General features: G+C 42.3%; 1 protein-coding gene across 2 annotated transcripts in view; it reads right to left on the bottom strand.

Annotated features, from left to right (window-relative positions):
• Positions 1-1,561: 1,561 nt before the first annotated feature.
• Positions 1,562-17,462, bottom strand: part of BASP1 (brain abundant membrane attached signal protein 1) — a 55,613-nt gene continuing 39,712 nt past the window's right edge. For both annotated transcript variants that reach the window (XM_044233606.1, XM_044233600.1), the window contains exon 2: positions 1,562-3,145. In XM_044233606.1, the coding sequence (XP_044089541.1) occupies positions 2,471-3,136 (666 nt within the window). In that variant the 5' untranslated portion in view covers positions 3,137-3,145 and the 3' untranslated portion in view covers positions 1,562-2,470. The remainder of the gene's footprint in view (positions 3,146-17,462) is intronic.

The following is a 17,462-nucleotide window of genomic DNA, read 5'->3' on the forward strand; positions in this document are numbered from 1 at the left end:
ATCACTTCCACCAATCACATTTATCTGTAAGAAATGCACAGCATTTAATATTAGTAACCATATAAATGTCCTCCAGGGTTCACTGAATCTGTTCTCTTCTCCCCACCACTAGCAACCTGCCCCCAGGCTATTTTCTATCTGCCAGGACAGGACATTGCGAACAACCTGGACATTCCTCTGCCATTTTCCTTACCTAAAACAGGTGGTTGGTGGTTAAGGTGTTTACATATTTCTTGTATGCTGTGCTTTCAAGCATTAAGAATTCAAATTCATTTCACTATAGAAACAAGAACCAGAAGTGCCAAAGGCGGTAACAGACATGAATTGACCCCAACACTCATTGTATCTGCCCGAGATTCAGTTTCACTATTTTTTGTTCCAGCATGACTCACTGCCAACATGTTAGGTGTGGTAATCACTACAGACCGCTCAGGTTAACTGGAGCCAAGTTCTTGAACCCTTAGGAACAGGACCAGGTTCATTTGCAGTCACTATATCCCTCATGTCTCTTTGGGAATTAATTCCAGTGTACTGACCCTTCCCAAGTTCTCCAGAAAATTTTCTATGTTCGAGTGTGAAACTGTATTTATTACAGATTACCACCCAATCCCACTCCCCAGCAAAATCTGTCATGTATCTGATTCAATCACGAAAAAACTTTTGTTAGGGTTGAGTTCATTTTTAAGAGCTTTACATCTGAGATGTAGTTTCTAGAATCCAACTGGAAAAGACTCAGTGACTACCAAGAGATCCAAGAGACCATTTCTCCTTTTATGTTCCAGATCGATGTGTGCACTCAGTAAAAATTATCCAGGTTCTCCATGCTCTTCCCCAACTACAGAATACGGAATCCGAGCAAGCTCTGGGGGAGAAACCAAGGAATGGAGGTGACGTAACATCTATCCATCCTATAAAATTGTCACCATGTGTACACACAAACTACTAAACATTTCCAAAGTGAAAGGAGTCTTCCTTTAGCCATCATAAAGCCAACGCCCTCTTGTAGTTAAAACAGGGAGGCTTGGAGGTTAGTGACTTAGAAGCCATATGTCATTAGTGACAAAACCAGGACAGGGCCACCATGAGGTCCAGTTCCATGCTTGCTCTCACAGTGCTCTTCTGCCTCCTCAGAGTCCTTGGGTCCCCTTTCCAGGCTTTGCAGGAATATGGTTAAGTAATGGGATAAAATATTATCATCAGTGGTCTCACAACGCATACACAGGGTATTTCTACAAGATCCTCTAATTCTCTTTCCAACCTTCAACTCCACTTATTGCCTCTTGTTTTATTCAAAATATCTGTTCTAATTAAATTAATAACATCCATTTTTTTAGAGCGTGCCTATCCATAGCCATAGTCAGTTTTCGGTTTGGCCTCTCCAAGGTAGTGTACAGACACGGATCCACCGGCTAATTGTTGACACAGAGAATGTTCGAGAAAATAGGAGTGCACTGCTTTCTACCCAAGTACCACCAGGAACAGGTCCAACAGAGCATTCTGTTCTCTACTGAGGTAATTACGGAGGAAAGGATGGGTGGTGAAAGAAAACCAACAGTCTTCATTACTTTTTAATTGTTTGACTTTATTACTGTTGCACCATTTATACAATTACATATAATTTCAATGCATCCATTGTACATTTTTTTTGTTTTTTTATTTTTATTTTTATTTTTTTTCCATTTTCCAATGGGTGGTGTGTTGGTGTCTGTGACACAGAATGGAAGAGAAACCGGAACTGCAATGAACGCAGACTTTTTTTTTTTTTTTTTTTTTTCATTTCCACTGACCAATAAACAGAACTACAGGTGCACCCAACCACGGACATGCATTAACTCGTCATGAGAAATCTAGGGAGGCTAAGTAGGATGAGAGAATGTTTGTTACTCCCAAAAATACCTGGGGAGGAAGAATGGAGTATTGGCATCAAGATACACACGTGGACAGGCTAAGTGGGCTGTCTGAAAGTTGGCATTCATCCACAACATTAAAAAAATATCAAAATAAGAAAAGCTGTAAATTAAAAAGAACACACAGAAAATACTGCTCTCATAAAGATCTGATTGCCTTGGCATAGGCCCCGCGGGCAGAATCAATCGCATCCCTCCCGACCCCCCTTGCAGAAGACAAGAACGTTCGGATCTTGGCGGTGGAGGGCGTGTGGCAGCAGTCGGTGCGGAAGGTGTGTACTTTCAGACATTGATCTTCAAAATCCAGGACTGACTGGGAACGAGGACTGAAGGTATATTAGATATTTCCCCACAAAAATACTATTTGGATTCTCCCCACCCCCTCCCTCCCTCGATGGGACAGCATCCTTTTTATTTTTATTATTATTATTTTTTTATTTCCTTGGGCAATACATATCATGACTTCCAATTGAAACGAGTTAGTAGAGGAGAGAGAGAGACAGAGAGAGGACACAGAGAGAGAGACAGCGGTGGGAGCGGGACCGGGCTCAGAGGTGTCCGTGTTACTCTTTGACCGCTACGGTTTGCTCGGCGCTGGCCGCGGGCGCCTCGGCGGCGTCGTCTGCGGGGGCTGCGGGGGCCGGGGCCTTGGCCGTGGCCGTGGAACTGGGCGCTTCCGTGGCTGCCGGGCTCTCCTTGGACGACGGGGCAGCCTCGGTGCTGCTGGGTTTTGAGTCTGAAGCCGGGGCCCCGTCGCTTTTCGTCTCCTGCGCGGCAGGAGCTGCGGGAGCCTCAGTCTTTGTGGGTTCCCCGGCCTCCGGGCCCTTGTCATCCGCCTTGGCCTCCGCGGGCGCCTCGGGCTCCGCCGCCTGGGGGGCGTCGCCGGCCGCGGGCTCGGGCTCGGCCTTCGGGGGCTCGGCCTTGCCCTCGGCCGCCGCCTCCGTCTGCTCGGGCTCGGCCTTCGGGGCGTCTTCCTTGGCGGCCGCCGCCGTGTCTTTGTCGCCTTCCTTGTCTTCCGGCTTGCTGGCCGCCGCGTCCGGGCCGTCCTTGTCGGGCTTCTCCTCCTTGGCCTCCTTCACCTCCGCGGGCTCGGCAGCCGCCTGGGTCTCGTTCTCCTTCGGGGTTCCCTCCTCTTCGGTCCCGGCTCCTTCGGCCTTCTTGTCCTTGTCCTTGGCCTTCTCATCGTTCACGTTGTATCCCTTCTTCTTCTTGCTCAGTTTGCCTCCCATCTTGCGGTTCTGCAACACAACACAACAGGGCACAACACGGACAGGGGTTACTGCTGGTTCCGGCGGGAGATCCGGGGTGTCCCCCACTCCCCGCCCCCATTCCCGGGCCGAACTCCGACCCCCCACGGTGATGGCATGGCGGGGGGCGGGGCCTTCTCCCGGGGGGCGGGGCCTTCTCCCGGGGACCCGCCCGGAAGGTGGCGCGCGTCAGGGATGGTACCGCGGCACGCCCCCGTCCCCGGGGGAGGCCGGGCGGGGAACTGCCCACCCGCGGCCCCACAGCCCTCGTCGGCCTGCACGTTCACGCGGGGCCTCCCCGCCTGCACAACCGGGAGAGAGAAACTTCTCCTCAGGCGCCCTCAAGTCTACCCTAGTTTGTTTCCGAAGCCAGCATGGACCGCGACGCTGCCCTGCATGAACACTGAAGGCGGCCACTGCTTCCCAAGCCAAGAGCTCAGCAAGCTCCTGGAGGGGCCGCTTCCAACATGGCGACCGGGGTCAAGCTGGTGCGGACTGTCTTTTGCCACCGTCCGAAACTCTTAAACAAAAAGTGCATCATAAAAAGGAAAGAGCTCGAGTACACCGTGTCTAGCTGCAGCAAGTGAAGACATAATAAACGCAGAGCCAAGAATCCGTGATTAGATACTAAGCTTGTCCATGGTAAGGGCAAGGGGAGCAGTGTGTGCGTGTGAGCTGCTTCGGACGGGCGGCTCGGAGAGAAGCACGAGCGCTCATGTGCAAAATGGCGGCAGCAGCCATTTTAGATCTACGGCAGAGCTGGAAAAAGCCTTCACAATCTTAAAATACTTTCCCGAGAAATGGCACAGCTGTTGATGAAGCACAATCCCAAATTTCTAGAAAATAGTCTCAAACTACAAACTCCTCTGAGACTCCGTTATTCATATACCCGCTCATTGAAGCGCACGTATCTTCAAAGACCAAAGGCAAGTAGTATTTGGCCTATCTCCTTAGTATAGCAGGACCAGTTAAAAGAAAACTGTCCCCCCAAAATACGAAAAGCCTAGATAGTGTCTCTAGCTACATTTAGTTGGTTAGCTGTGTCAGACTTGTATTCATTGCTTTTTTAGAGGTTTGGGGCTTTAAAGAGACTCTGTAGCAATATAAAAATGTCCCTCATGGTCAATTACCGCATTAGAATTCAAACTAAGAAAATGGTCATTAAAAGACTTTTTTACTCCAGGTGAACTCCCCAACTTCTTGAAGACCTTTGATTCTGACACCAGAAACTACAGTTCTATTTGAATCCTTGATTTTTCTCCTCTGGTATGAAAATGAACCCAAATACGTAATAAATCCTAAAATTATAAATAATAAATTCATTCTAGAAACACTGCCAGAACTACATAGGCACTGTGTTTTTATTTTCAAATGCATTTTGATACCATCATATATCAGTGCAAACTCCTGGGAACTATTGCTCTTCAGAGGAAAATCCGTTGCTTCTCCTTGATGAAGCATGGAAGAGATCCGATGCCAGTATTCTTTAGTCCCCACAATTAAGAAGAGATTAAGAAGAGACAGGAGAGAGAGAGAGAGAGCCTTGCCCTGGGGCCCAGTGGAGTACAAGTGACAGCTGACCTGGTTCTGTCCTAGGTGAAGGATGACTCTGGGTTGAGCTATGAAGTTCTTATTGACCAGTAACCTTTTTTTTTTTTTTTTAAAGTCATCCATTTAGAACAGAAAATTTTATTCTTTACACTTCTTGGAAACATGCATGATTCATGAGAGTGAAATAATCTACATTTATCCTATTTAAAAGCTGGGTGTTAGGTAGGAGAGCGCTATTCTTCAGTCAAAATTTGTCTCTATCTGCTAATTTCCATCCTGTATGTGAATTTCCTGTCTGGAATGCCTTTAACATTGGAGGAAGAAAAAAAGCAGTAAGCAGAAAGATGACCAAAATAATGTTCCAAGTCTGAAGGAAGGCCTTTATTATGTTCTGAAAGAATTTCTCTTACAGATCTCTTTAAAAAAAAAAAAAAAAAAAAAAAAGGAATGGTTTTTGGTCATAACCCACTTCAGACACCCAATGGGTTTTATTTGACTTAATTTTGGGTTATTTTCCCTCAGAAGTGGGGGCAATTACATATGATAAAATGCAATTAAATATACTTTAATCTCATAAGCAATCACAAAGAAAAATGAAAATACAAAGAAATAAACTGGACCAGTGTTTTAAATAGTTTATAACTCAGTTAATTAGCCAGTGTGCAGGAATGTCAAAAGTAATTTCATGCTCTGACATTTTGAGATATATTCTGGTACATTAGGTTAGAGCTAAGAAACAAGAAAACCTGTCAGCTTTGCTCTTTCTATATATTCTCCCATTCTGTAGTAGAAACCCATACACCAACTTACAAATTACAGAATAGAAGACAAAGTGTAAATGTGGTGTGCATTCTGAACCTAACAGGAGTGCCTCTTTCTGACACACACAGCAAGAAATTCTATACGGCCATCCCCAGAGGCTTAAAGTCATGTTGGTTTACAAACCTAAAATCTATGTTACTAAAATTGGTTTTTGGAAACACAGTCAGGGACACTTTCTATCCTTTAGGCCCAGCTGCGATTCATTTCTGGGTTGGAAATAAATACGTATCATCAAGTTGTAAATAACAAAGTCTCTATCCTTATTTGTTTTTCAAACACGAAGTTAATAAACACCCCTGCTTTTTGCTAATTTTCTTGTAGAAGTTGCAATGGGGTATCAGAGGCAGGCTTATAGAATCCACGAGAACCCTGGAAAAGCAAGGTAGTCTGGTTTTTCCCAAGATAGTATGGGTGAAAACCTTGCCTATATGCAGGGGTAAATTAAAATTACAACTTAACATCTATTAATGGTTTTCTGAGTGTCAAGCACAAGCCTAATCCTAAACACATTACTAAATTATTTAATCTTCTCCACAGTACCATAAGGTAGTAAATTTACCATTAGCACACTCATTTTACCCATATGGAAATTCTAACTAGCAGAGTTCATGGGGCAATATCATAAGGAAAAGGTCAAATCCAACAGAAATAAGGTGAGAAGGCATCATGCAGGAGGTCAAAGGGAACATCATGAACAAGCCGGTAACAGGACAGAGTTCATCTCAGGAATGTTACCCACCCTGGGTCACAAGGTTGGTGCACACAGATATGGGCTGACTCAGAACTCAAGACATCACCAACTGAATGATGAACACAGAACTTCAGGTACTCTCTGCCCCTAACCTTGTCATCACCCCATTGTCAGTGGAGCTTTGTGTCTGTATCCGTAAGAAGGAAGGAGAGCAACGGGCACAGATTTTAACCATTTCTCTCGTATCTGTTATTTCTAATTTTGAAGGAAATTAGCTGGTATATAAAGTTTTAAGTTCAAACATCTAGGTTAAAAAAAAAAAAAAAAGTGAGGGGGGCAGTAAAAAAAAAAAAACCCCAGCAACAAATAACCCACCTTGGAAGTCACTTAAACCTCAATCTGAGCTACAGTGAAGGCTGAGACTACCGTTTGCATTTCTCCACATCTGGGACACTCACTAGCCATTAAAACGCGACCCACGCTGATGGACTGAACTAAGCTCCATGTGCTGATGATATAATAACCCAACACTTACGTTGATCTCGTAGTTAAAACATGTCAAAAGAAAGCAAACTCCAGAGCTGTCCTTTAAAATTACAAGAGAATCTGATGCCACAAGGACCAAACCTATAGACTCAGGTCTTCGTGTTGGCATAGAAAATAACTAACAGTCAACAACAACAGAGAGAGAACTTCACTGTGTATAATCTAGAAAATTCTGGACAAGAATTATTTCATGGACTATTTGCATGTTGCCTCATGGTTGACTCCTGTAACATGTTGCTATGAATCCCATCTCCCCAGTGTACCTGCCCTGAATCTTTGGGCAAGTCTACTTATACTCTGTCCTCTTATTTCCTGTACAGCACAAAATGTCAACCTTATAAGAATTTAACATGAGGCATCAGGACAATGTTTGACATTTCATGGGCCTGCAATAAATGTTAATTCCTTTCCCCAACATTTAACTTTGCAATTCTTGGGTAGTTCTAGCCTCGTAAATCCCAAGAGAATGGCAGAACATGGGCTTGGAACACACAAGCTCTATGATCAGGTCTGAGAAGCGCTGTAATTAAAAGAATATTTAAAAATATTTAAGTGTCATCATGAACATTTTTTCTATGTGTATCCCAAGCTTGTGCCTGCTGACTGAGTGTACGGAGAAAGGAAGCTGGTGCATTTATATGCTGTCACCGTATTAGTCTACTATAGACTAGCCAGCAAATCTCCATCCTCCAAATTTGAGCTGATACTAGAGCGACCACAGAAGAAGTATTTCATCTTCCCACTACCTCTTCATTTGTTCCAGAAAAACAAGGGAAAATCCATTTCAGTCATGAGGATGAAGATAGAACCCAAACTCTGCAGTTGAAACTCATTTACTGCCTATTAAATATGCACAAGGAACAAGCCTGACCACATCTTAGCTAGTAAGCTAAACTTCAGTTTCTTAGGAGTGAAGTAACACCCTCAAATGCCTCCCCCTCCCCTTTTTTCCAACTTTCTGCAGAGGAGTTTTTTCTTGTATCAAGTACCAATACTTTAATATTTGAAGGTCCTAACTTGGGTCCCACAGCTGTCCTGTACTTATTCCCCCACTCTTAGAAAACCAGACCTTTTCCTAGTTAATTAATTCTATTGGATATAAACGAATATTCAGGAAAACTGAAGTCCTGCTTTTTGGTGAAGGGAGGAGAGCAAGCGTCCCTCTGGCATTGTGCACTGATCAAACCATGCTTGGTTTTATAGGATAGTCTTCCAGAGCCTGACCTTCTGGCATAGGAAGTGGAGTCCAGAAGGGAGGCCATGCAAGAGCAGAGGAGGGACCAATGGTGCTGAATTCTCTAAGGGTTCTCCTGGGTCGGGGAACTCAGAGCCCGTATCCATATCCAGCACCTCCCTGTTGTTAGCTTACACTCCACACTCATTTCTTTTCTTTTCTTTTTTTGGGTGGGTGGGTGGTGGTGGTGGTGGTTAAGGATTTTACTTATTTATTTGACAGAGACACAGTGAGAGAGGGAACAGAAGCTGTGGTAGCAGGAGAGGGAGAAGCAGACTTCCCACTGAGCAGGGAGCCTCTGATGCTAGGCTTAATCCCAGGACCCCTGGGATCATGACCTGAGTGGAAGGCAGACCCTTAATGAATGAGCCACCTAGGCGCCCCTACACACTAATTTCTGACACAACTTGCCTCTGTTTATTGGCAGCTAATGACTTTTCCTAATAAAGGACAGAGTGTGTTCAGGAACTTTCATGAAAATTCCAAAGGTGTGTTTCTCTAACATCTTCAGGTGGAGGAAGACACACAAAAAAGCAACGCAGGTACTTTAGGTAGGCCAGGTAAGGTGACAGGTTTTGGCCTCAGAAATAAGTACATGAAGTTAAATAATAAATGGACTAAAAATCGGGTTTTAATTCTTTCTCAAAGCAAATATTCTGTTGAGCCTTAAAGCTGACAAGCACTTTTTTTGTTTAAGATTTTATTTATCTGAGAGAGCAAGCAAGGGAGAGAGCAAGAGCATGAGCAGGGGGGAGGAGGAGAAGCGGAGAGAGGGCGGGCTAGATTCCAGGACCTTAGGATCATGACCTAAGGAGAAGGCAGACGCTTAACCAACTGAGCCACCCAGGAGCCCCAAGTATCTTTTTTCCTATAAAACAAAATCCTGTTTTCAAGCTAAGGTGCAACTATTAAGTTGGGTACCATATATTCTTTTCTCATTATATATATATAATGTGATCCTATATATCACCACTATAGAAAACCTAAAAAAATGAATGACTCTTGAGCACTTAAATTTAACATGAAAAATTTCTTTGGGGGATTAATGGCAAGAAATCATCTGAAAGGTTACGTTGTAATCAACATACTCTAATAGAGATGATTTCCCCTACAGAGTTCTTTAACTCTTTTTTACTTTTGCTCTAGGAAGCCTGTCAAGGAACATGGAAGATGTTCCTTAGCCACTGAAAATCATCTAAATCGTATTTATTTTGTAGACACAACTGCCAGAATACACGGAGGTCGGAATCACCTCTGTACAAGCTGAATTCAATCCAGAATTCATTAAACAATTCTTGCAATGTGTGCTCTAATGTGATCAGCTCATCCAAAACTTTCCTGATACGCACTTACAATTTTCTTACCTTAAAACAAACCAATCTAAGGGCGCCTGGGTGGTTCAGTGGGTTAAAGCCTCTGCCTTCAGCTCAGGTCAGGATCCCAGGGTCCTGGGATCGAGCCCCACATCAGGCTCTCTGCTCCACGGGGAGCCTGCTTCCTCCAATCTCTCTGTTTGCCTCTCTGCCTACTTGTGATTATCTGTCAAATAAATAAATAAAATCTTAAAAAATATATGTTTTCAGCATAGCCTCTGAATTAAAATTTAGTCTCTCATTTTGAGAAAATAAAGGCAGAAAGGCAAAGGACAAATGTCATTTAGAAAAAAATTAAATATATTATGAATCTTTTAAGACGTGTCAAAAACAAACCACCTAGCACTCAATATGAAGTTTGCTAAAAATGGCAAGTATGCTGAGTGCTGGTCCCAGCTGTAAGTAATTTGTTTAAGACTCTGAGCAAATCACCTTCCCCTCTGGGTCTCGAATTTCCTACTCAGTAGGAATGAACTCAAGTTCATTCTTGGGGGTGGGGGATGTTATGTGTGTGCATGTGTGTATTTTATGAATGCTTGTGACACTAACAAAATACTAGTGTGTGTGAAAAATGTGTTATGCTCAATATTCTGAATGTTTGTATCCTCCCAAAATTTGTTAAGTTGAAAACTATTGCCCAAGATGATGATACTAGGAGATGGGACCTTTGGGAGGTGCTCAAGTCGTGAGGGTGGAAGCTTCATGAATGGGAGTGGTGCCCTTTTTTAGAAGAAACCCCACAGATCTCCCTAGCCCCTTCCATAAGGGTAAGGACACAGCAAGAAGTTGGCATTTTCCAACTCAGAGAAGGGTCTTCACCAGAACCTGACCATGCTACTTCCTGATCTTGGACTCCCCACTCCCAGAACTAGGAGAAATAAATTTCTGTTGTTTAGAAGCCACCAGTCTATGGTACTCTCTTCGAGCAGCGGGAACATCCCAAGACAAGTTCGAATGCCCGCGAATTATTTACCATAAAAAATTACACCATCTTACACCCTGAAGGTTAAATCGACAATCAGCTGGCTTACTGATATAACTGGATTTCCTTATACATATCTATATGATAAATACACCGTAATTTCAACATATGTGAAGTCTGTTAAAAATTAGAAATAAAATTTTATTTTTATAAATCCAAATATTTATCAAAAAGTATTTTCTGGCATCTTCAATTCCATTCTTTTAAAGATTAATTTCTTTTGGAAAGAGAGAGAACGGGAGGAGGGATAGAGAGAGAATCTCCAGTGGACGCCCTGTTGGGCGAGGAGCCCATTTAGGGGTCAACCCCACAACACTGAGGTCATGACCTGAGCCCAAATCAAGAGCTGGAGGCTTAACTGACTGACCACCCAGGCGCCCCTTCAATTACATTAGGAAATGTTTTCAGAATGTTTCATCTCTTAAGTATTGAGTGGGAATGGAACTTAACACTGAAAACATGTCAGATAAAGACATAACTGTCAGAAAAATTATGTTTCTTTGGCTTGGCTCATGCAGAACTATTTTGTAGTGTTTTATTTACAGAAAATACTGTTGTTCCTCTTGACCTACTTTTGACCAGTCATCTACCAACCACTGGTGGTCCTGCTTGGCAAGATTTGCCCTGTGTCACACTCTAAGAAGGAGCATTTTCTAAAAATGATCAAATGCTAGCCATCTTGCCTTTTATGCAATGCTAAAGATAACTGAAAACTATCTTTTCAACAGAATTTAAGTCAGTCTACAGAGGATCTATCTCAAGTTCCTCAAGCTAACAGGACATTCAGTCAAGTGTTGCGTAGAAATATTGAGAAAAACCATGTGGGAAGAGTTCTTGGGTCCAATTTGCTAGAACAGTACGTAACCCTCAAAAAAAAAGTCAGTGACTTAAATAGAAAGACAGTGACATAAAATGATTACCAAGCCCGAGAAGCCAAATTAAAACGGTTTCCTAATCCCATCCTGTATCATGTGAAAACCATTCAAATATATAAATCCAGGGGCATGCGGCTGACTCAGTCAGTAGAGCTTGTGCTTTTTGATCTCAGAGTCATGAGTTCAAGTCCCATAATGGGTACAGAGCTTCCTTAAATATATCACATATATATAAATTCAGCAGTTATCTAAGTCTAATTAAAGAATCTGTTTCCTGTATATAAAAAGCATTTATAGGGCTCCTGGGTGGCACAGTCGGTTAAGGGTCACACTCTTGGTTTCGGCTCAGGTCATGATCTGAAGATGATAAGATGGCGCCCCACGGTGATAAGATGGCCCTCCATGCTCAGTGCAGAGTCTATTTAAGACTCTCTGACCTTTTCCCTGCTGTCTCTCTCATTCTGAAATAAATAAATCTTTTTTAAAAAGTGTTTGTAAAACATAAAATTATTTTCTTGCCATCATCCCCATGGCCTCATCCAGAATCAGCCAATACCAACAGTGTTTGCAAATGCTTCTGTAAATGGAGGACTTGCCTTCCTTCTAAAGCAAGATTATACTGTTTCACAGGACACTAACACTAAGCGCTTAGTCATGTGTGGCCTCCTGACAGAATCTATTTTGTCTGCCAGAAACCAGTTTTCACCCACTTGCTACGGGTGAGAAAAATGATCTAAGCAGTGATTAGATTCACTTCTTCTTCAGTTAAGTGCTAAAATTCTCAAGCTCCTAACCACAAACTGCCTCATACCCAAGAGCTGGCAAGAGGTATTTAAAATATACAGGGCAATTCTGCTCAAACCTAGGCTGATCTCATGGGGGGCGGGGGGAGGGGAGCTATCTTGAATTTTATGGAAAAACATAGGTTTAATTCTTGAGCAGAATAAATATTAAGATTGTCCAATACTTTTAAAAATGGTCTACATTTTGCGGGAGTTGAAGGTTTTCTCTGAAGACTCCTTCTGTTTTCCTTTCTTTGAGAATCGGAAGAGCTTAACACATAAGCACTACTGTCACCAATCAATTATACCACTTACTTTGGGTAGAACCATTTTTGTTTGTTTTATCTTTAATTGGGCACAGATATATGGAACATTTCTTCCAAGGGAAAAAAAAAATTCAATTTGTTTGTAAAGGTCCGGATCTTTTCTAGATTCTCTTACATGCTCATAACTTCATTAAACAGTTTTATCTATATCTCTCATGAATAGCTTTTTTTTTTTTTTTCCCAATTAGGGGATAATTCATTTCTACATTTATTGTCATGGAAAAGTCACACAAGACAAAACCAGGACATACCACCACTTTTACAAAACTACCAGAAAGCAACATTTGAAAGATTTTTTTTGGAGTCTGTAAGTCGGGAAAGAGTTCAGACCAGGTATAGATATTAAATGCCAACTCTGCTTTGGGAATATCAGCATGAGGTCATGGTGATTTTAAACACAGTAAGGGCCAAGATTCATTACCTTCACATGAAAGAGAGAGCAAGAGCGACAGCGAATGAGACAGAGACAGGCAAGACAGAACATTTTTCATTCTGAATAAAGTCTCTCTCCAGCTTCCATATAATGCTTTTTCTGAAAATCTACTCCTCCACCAGATCCAATATCTTTCTACATTTTTAACTTACGGAAACTAAAGCCAAATGTTCTGTCCTGCAAACTTCCCTAGCAGGACACCTCCAGGGCACCTAAGAATGAGAACACTCAGCTGTACAGGATTTATACCTTGACTCCATTATGCACGGAAACTAAAGCAAAGGCCTTCTAAATCAGGAAGCCCCTTAAAATAGCTCCTCTGTTCTCTGGTGCTCAGAAAGGAGCACAATCTGGCAGACACCAGTTGCTGTGGTGAGCGGAACCCCTGATGTGACTTAGTGTTCAACAGCCTCCATAGACAGAAGACAGATCTCCCTCTTCCAGAATTGAGGTTCCCAAATCCTATATGGCTGCTACCAAGGAAAAACACATGGCTTCATCCCAACCATCTTCGATTTCAGTCAAGAAAAACTGCCAGGTGTTTTAAAACAAAGGAAGGCACAGCCCTCCTTACCTGGAGAGCATCTATCACTATTTTAGCCACGATGGAGCTGTTCCTATGGCTTCCCAGTGAAATGTCGGATTTCTGGGAGCTATCATTTATGCTTTCCTGTCTTTAGTCCCTGAAATTAAACACTTCCCAAATAGTCTGGTTGGGTGCAGGTGAAAGAGAAAAAGAGAAATGTTAGATCAAAAGGAGTTCTAAGCAGAAGAAACCATAGCATTGTCAGGGCTGACTTCGACATTTCAGTCCTTTGAGGCAAGTCTAAGTAACATGCCCACCAGCCACACCAGGAGAGTCCCTCCGGACACCTGGGTCATCCTAATAGCTTGCTTGCTTTTTATTTTTTCCAGAACATTCTTCTCACCCCCACAGTCCCACTGCCATCAGAACAGACTTCAGTGGTAAGAAATAGGCTGAGTGTTTTTGGGGTAGCTGTGTCACCCGATGAATTCCTCTCTCCCAAGCTTTGCTTTCTTCCTCTACATAGTGGGGGACACTTCATCTCTATTTTGCTGTATTTTTTTTTAATTGAAAAACATTTTTTTTTTTAATCCCTCACAGTTCCCAGATGCTTTTTTTCATTGTAGTTGATAGCTGATATACAACGGTACATTAGTTTCTGGTGTGCAACATAGTGATTCGACAAGTCTACACATGAGCTGTGCTCATTCCTTGTGTCGCTGCCATCTGCCGCCACGCAACACGATTAACAATACCACTGACTCTACTCCCAATGCTATACTTTTCATCCCCAAGACTCACCCATCCAGTGACTGGAAGCCTGTATCCCCTGTGCCCCTTCACCCATTTTTGCTCATTTCCCACCATGTCCAAACAGCTTTCAAGAATCCGTCTGCACCTTGGTGGCAAACAAAATTATTGGTAGTTTAACTATTAATATTTATCTTCGCCCACTTACTGAATTTTAGATACTTTGATATGCAGAGAGTCACCACTTGTGATCTTTGAATCTTTACTTCAGTAGCAGAGTGTTGGTTATATCCATTAGTGTTGCACAAGTCTTTGGAACAAAAATGCACGCCCTGATTATAGCACTGTCCCTCTTCAGAAAATGCAACCTTGCATGATGACACAGTTTCCAGGCATTAACCACCTCAAAACCACGGGGGCCTACATGCACTGTATTCTTTCTACAATTACTATATACTCCATGATATCACCCAATTCCATGTCTTATTAGCATTATTTTCATACTTTTGTTGCTCTGCCAGTGAACACACTGTTAATTCTAGGACAATGAAAGTAACTGGTATACTTAACTGGTATAGAGAACCAAATAAAAAAATATGGCTAATATATATAAATTTTCTCCCATATGACCCCGAAGTTACAATATTTACAACTTCACACACTATTCTATTTATGTCTTCCTTCTCTAATACCTAAGCATCTCCTCTGTAGGACAGTTTGAATCACACAAAGGTCCCATCCACTGCCAAGTTTTGATTTTGAAAATCCAAGTGTGGATTAACTTACCATTTCACCTAGAACCAAGAGAAAAGGATTTTTAAGGATGACTGCAAACAGATTACAATGAAGATGACGACTCTATCCATATAGCAAAACAACGTGAATATGCCACAGTAGATCAGAAACGGGACTGGTATTCCTGGCTTGACTGCTGCTTCATGATGGGACCAGTACAAACCAGTCTCTTTTTTATTTTGTTTCCATTTTACAATCAGAAGAAAATACATCTGCTTCACAAGGATGCTGAGAAAGGATCGATGTTTCCTGACAAGGGTAAATGTATGGCCAGAGCGTACAAACATTGTATCCTCGAACAAGCAATTGTGAATTCAGGGCTGCAAAGCTTCAACAGGTTGATAGACAAGGCAATCCAGTATTGATTTTTTTTTTTTTTTTAAAGGAACCTATAAAAAGTCAGAGCTGACTTGTGAATTGCATTTGCAAATGAACTCTTCAGGAGACCAACTGGGTTTATAATGACTCCGGACACACAAGAAAATCCAAGTTATTGGCCAAATCCAGCTGAAGCAAATGCTAGGATTAGAGGAAGGCGGGGGTGGGAAATGGCCCTTTAAGAAAGAATTTACAAAACGTAACAAACTCAAAAGCTTTATTCAGTAAGAAGAGAGGAACGAGAGCATTTATTTGGTTATGTCCAACAATTTTGAGTATCAACAAATGACTGTTCATTTTCTTTTAAATATTCACAACTTTTATTCCAGAAGAGAAAAACTGAAATAAAGACCCTGTCGCCTATGTGTGTCTTTGGTATTCCTACAAGAGTGCGCTTGGTCACAGCTGATTTGTTGTGAGGCTTTATCAATGCCTGGTGATAATATACATTGTTGAAATTACCGTTCTTGGTGTCTTGTTCAGTCAAAGCCTCTATTCAGCAACTCTAACATCACCACCATCGAGGTGATGGGAATGTCCTCTGGGGTCAGGGAACTGTAGCAAGAATTGTCAACTTATGTCCCAAGTTTCTACAACATTTAAGATGATTTATTCCCATCATAATAAAAAGCACCAAAAAGTGTTATTATAAAAATGTGCAAGAAATATTTGGAAAAAAGGACAGATACACTCATAGTTTTACAACCCAATTTTCCCACCAAAGAGTTGATTAAGAAGAGTTGGACCTACAAAACCAGAACAGTCTCAGCTACAAAAGAAAATGAACCTCAAGTGACCTCTCCATTATCCTCCTTCATGAAGCACAGACTAGAAGCATCTTCAAGTTATCTTTGGAGATCGCTCACCAAAAACCCAACAGATGGGGCACCTGGCTGGCTCAGCAGGTGGAGCGTGCAACTCTTGATTTCAGGTTTGTGAGTTCTAGCCCCACATTGGGTGTGCAGAGATTGCTTAAAAATAAAATCTAAAAGAAAAAAGAAAAATCCAACCTGCAGAGTGGCCTCTAAAACTTCAGATGTTCAGAAATTATTCTAGAAAAATGGACTTGACTTTAGTGGGAAAAGTAAGCTTTTTGAAGTATAAACAAGTATAAGAAGCCATGCACGGGGACAAGTCAACAAAATGCCTCCTCTAGCCTTGCAGGAGAGAGAAGACATACAGAGACAATTAAAATGAGAGGATGTGAAGTGTTTTAAGAGAGTGAAAAACAACAGTTTTCCCCCGAAAGATAGCCTTTCATCCCAGTCAGGGCTCAGGAACATTTTATAGAGAAAAAGGGGTCTGAGATGGTAGAAATATGTAAAGTACTTACACACACAGTACTTACTCTACCTAGAACTCTTACTATTTATTTTCTATGTATATGAACTCATTATAGCTGCCTCATCAATCCTAGGAGGAAGGAATTATTACTACCTCCACTTTACCCTAAGGAAACGAAGGCAGGGTGCAGGTGAACAGCTCACCCGGGACAATTATGTAATTACCCACCTGGACATGGGTACTGAACCCAAGCCTCACCTGAGGGGTCAGCCACCACGACAAATGGCCTTGAAAGATGGCTATGTTATCTGTAGATGAAGATGGCAATGTAGAAAGTATGTATGTGAAAACCAGGAAGGTCCACTTGAGATTTTAAGAAAACCCTCTGGAGACTTAGGAGATGGAGAGGATGTATCTACTGGGGCGGGGGGGCGGGGGTGGTGGTGGTGGTGGTAGAATATAAAACTATAAAGGTCTAACAGAATGTTGGTATTTAGGTGGCAGAAAGCAGAACATGAGCTCTTGAAAGTAGCTGGGAAAGAAGGAAAAGTCTACGGCTCAGAAAGCAAAGGGACAGGGGACTTGAAGAAGCAGCCTGGAGGTTTTCTGTGCGGCTGCAAAAAGGTTAACAGAGATAGGACAGAAACTGTGCAATTTGATCTGGTGATGACTTGTCAGCTGCTAACTCTGGAGTGACCCAGGTAGAGGGGTGAGGACAAATGTCTCTGAGGAAGGGCTCAGACAGTGTAGGAGGAGCCACAGACCATCCACAATGGTCAACATGAAAGAGTGCTGCTCAAGGAAGGAAGAAGTCAAGACAAGAATTTGCAATTTTGTCAAGATGGAGTTTACAAAGACTGGGAAGACCTGCAAATACCTAAGGGGAGATGGGAAAAGAAAAAGAATAAAGAAAGAAGCTCAAGTAGCAACAAGGAGGAGAAATCACTAATAGTTCAAGGT

This window comes from Neovison vison, chromosome 1 (assembly GCF_020171115.1).
Source record: "Neovison vison isolate M4711 chromosome 1, ASM_NN_V1, whole genome shotgun sequence".
NCBI classification, from domain to species: domain Eukaryota; kingdom Metazoa; phylum Chordata; class Mammalia; order Carnivora; family Mustelidae; genus Neogale; species Neogale vison.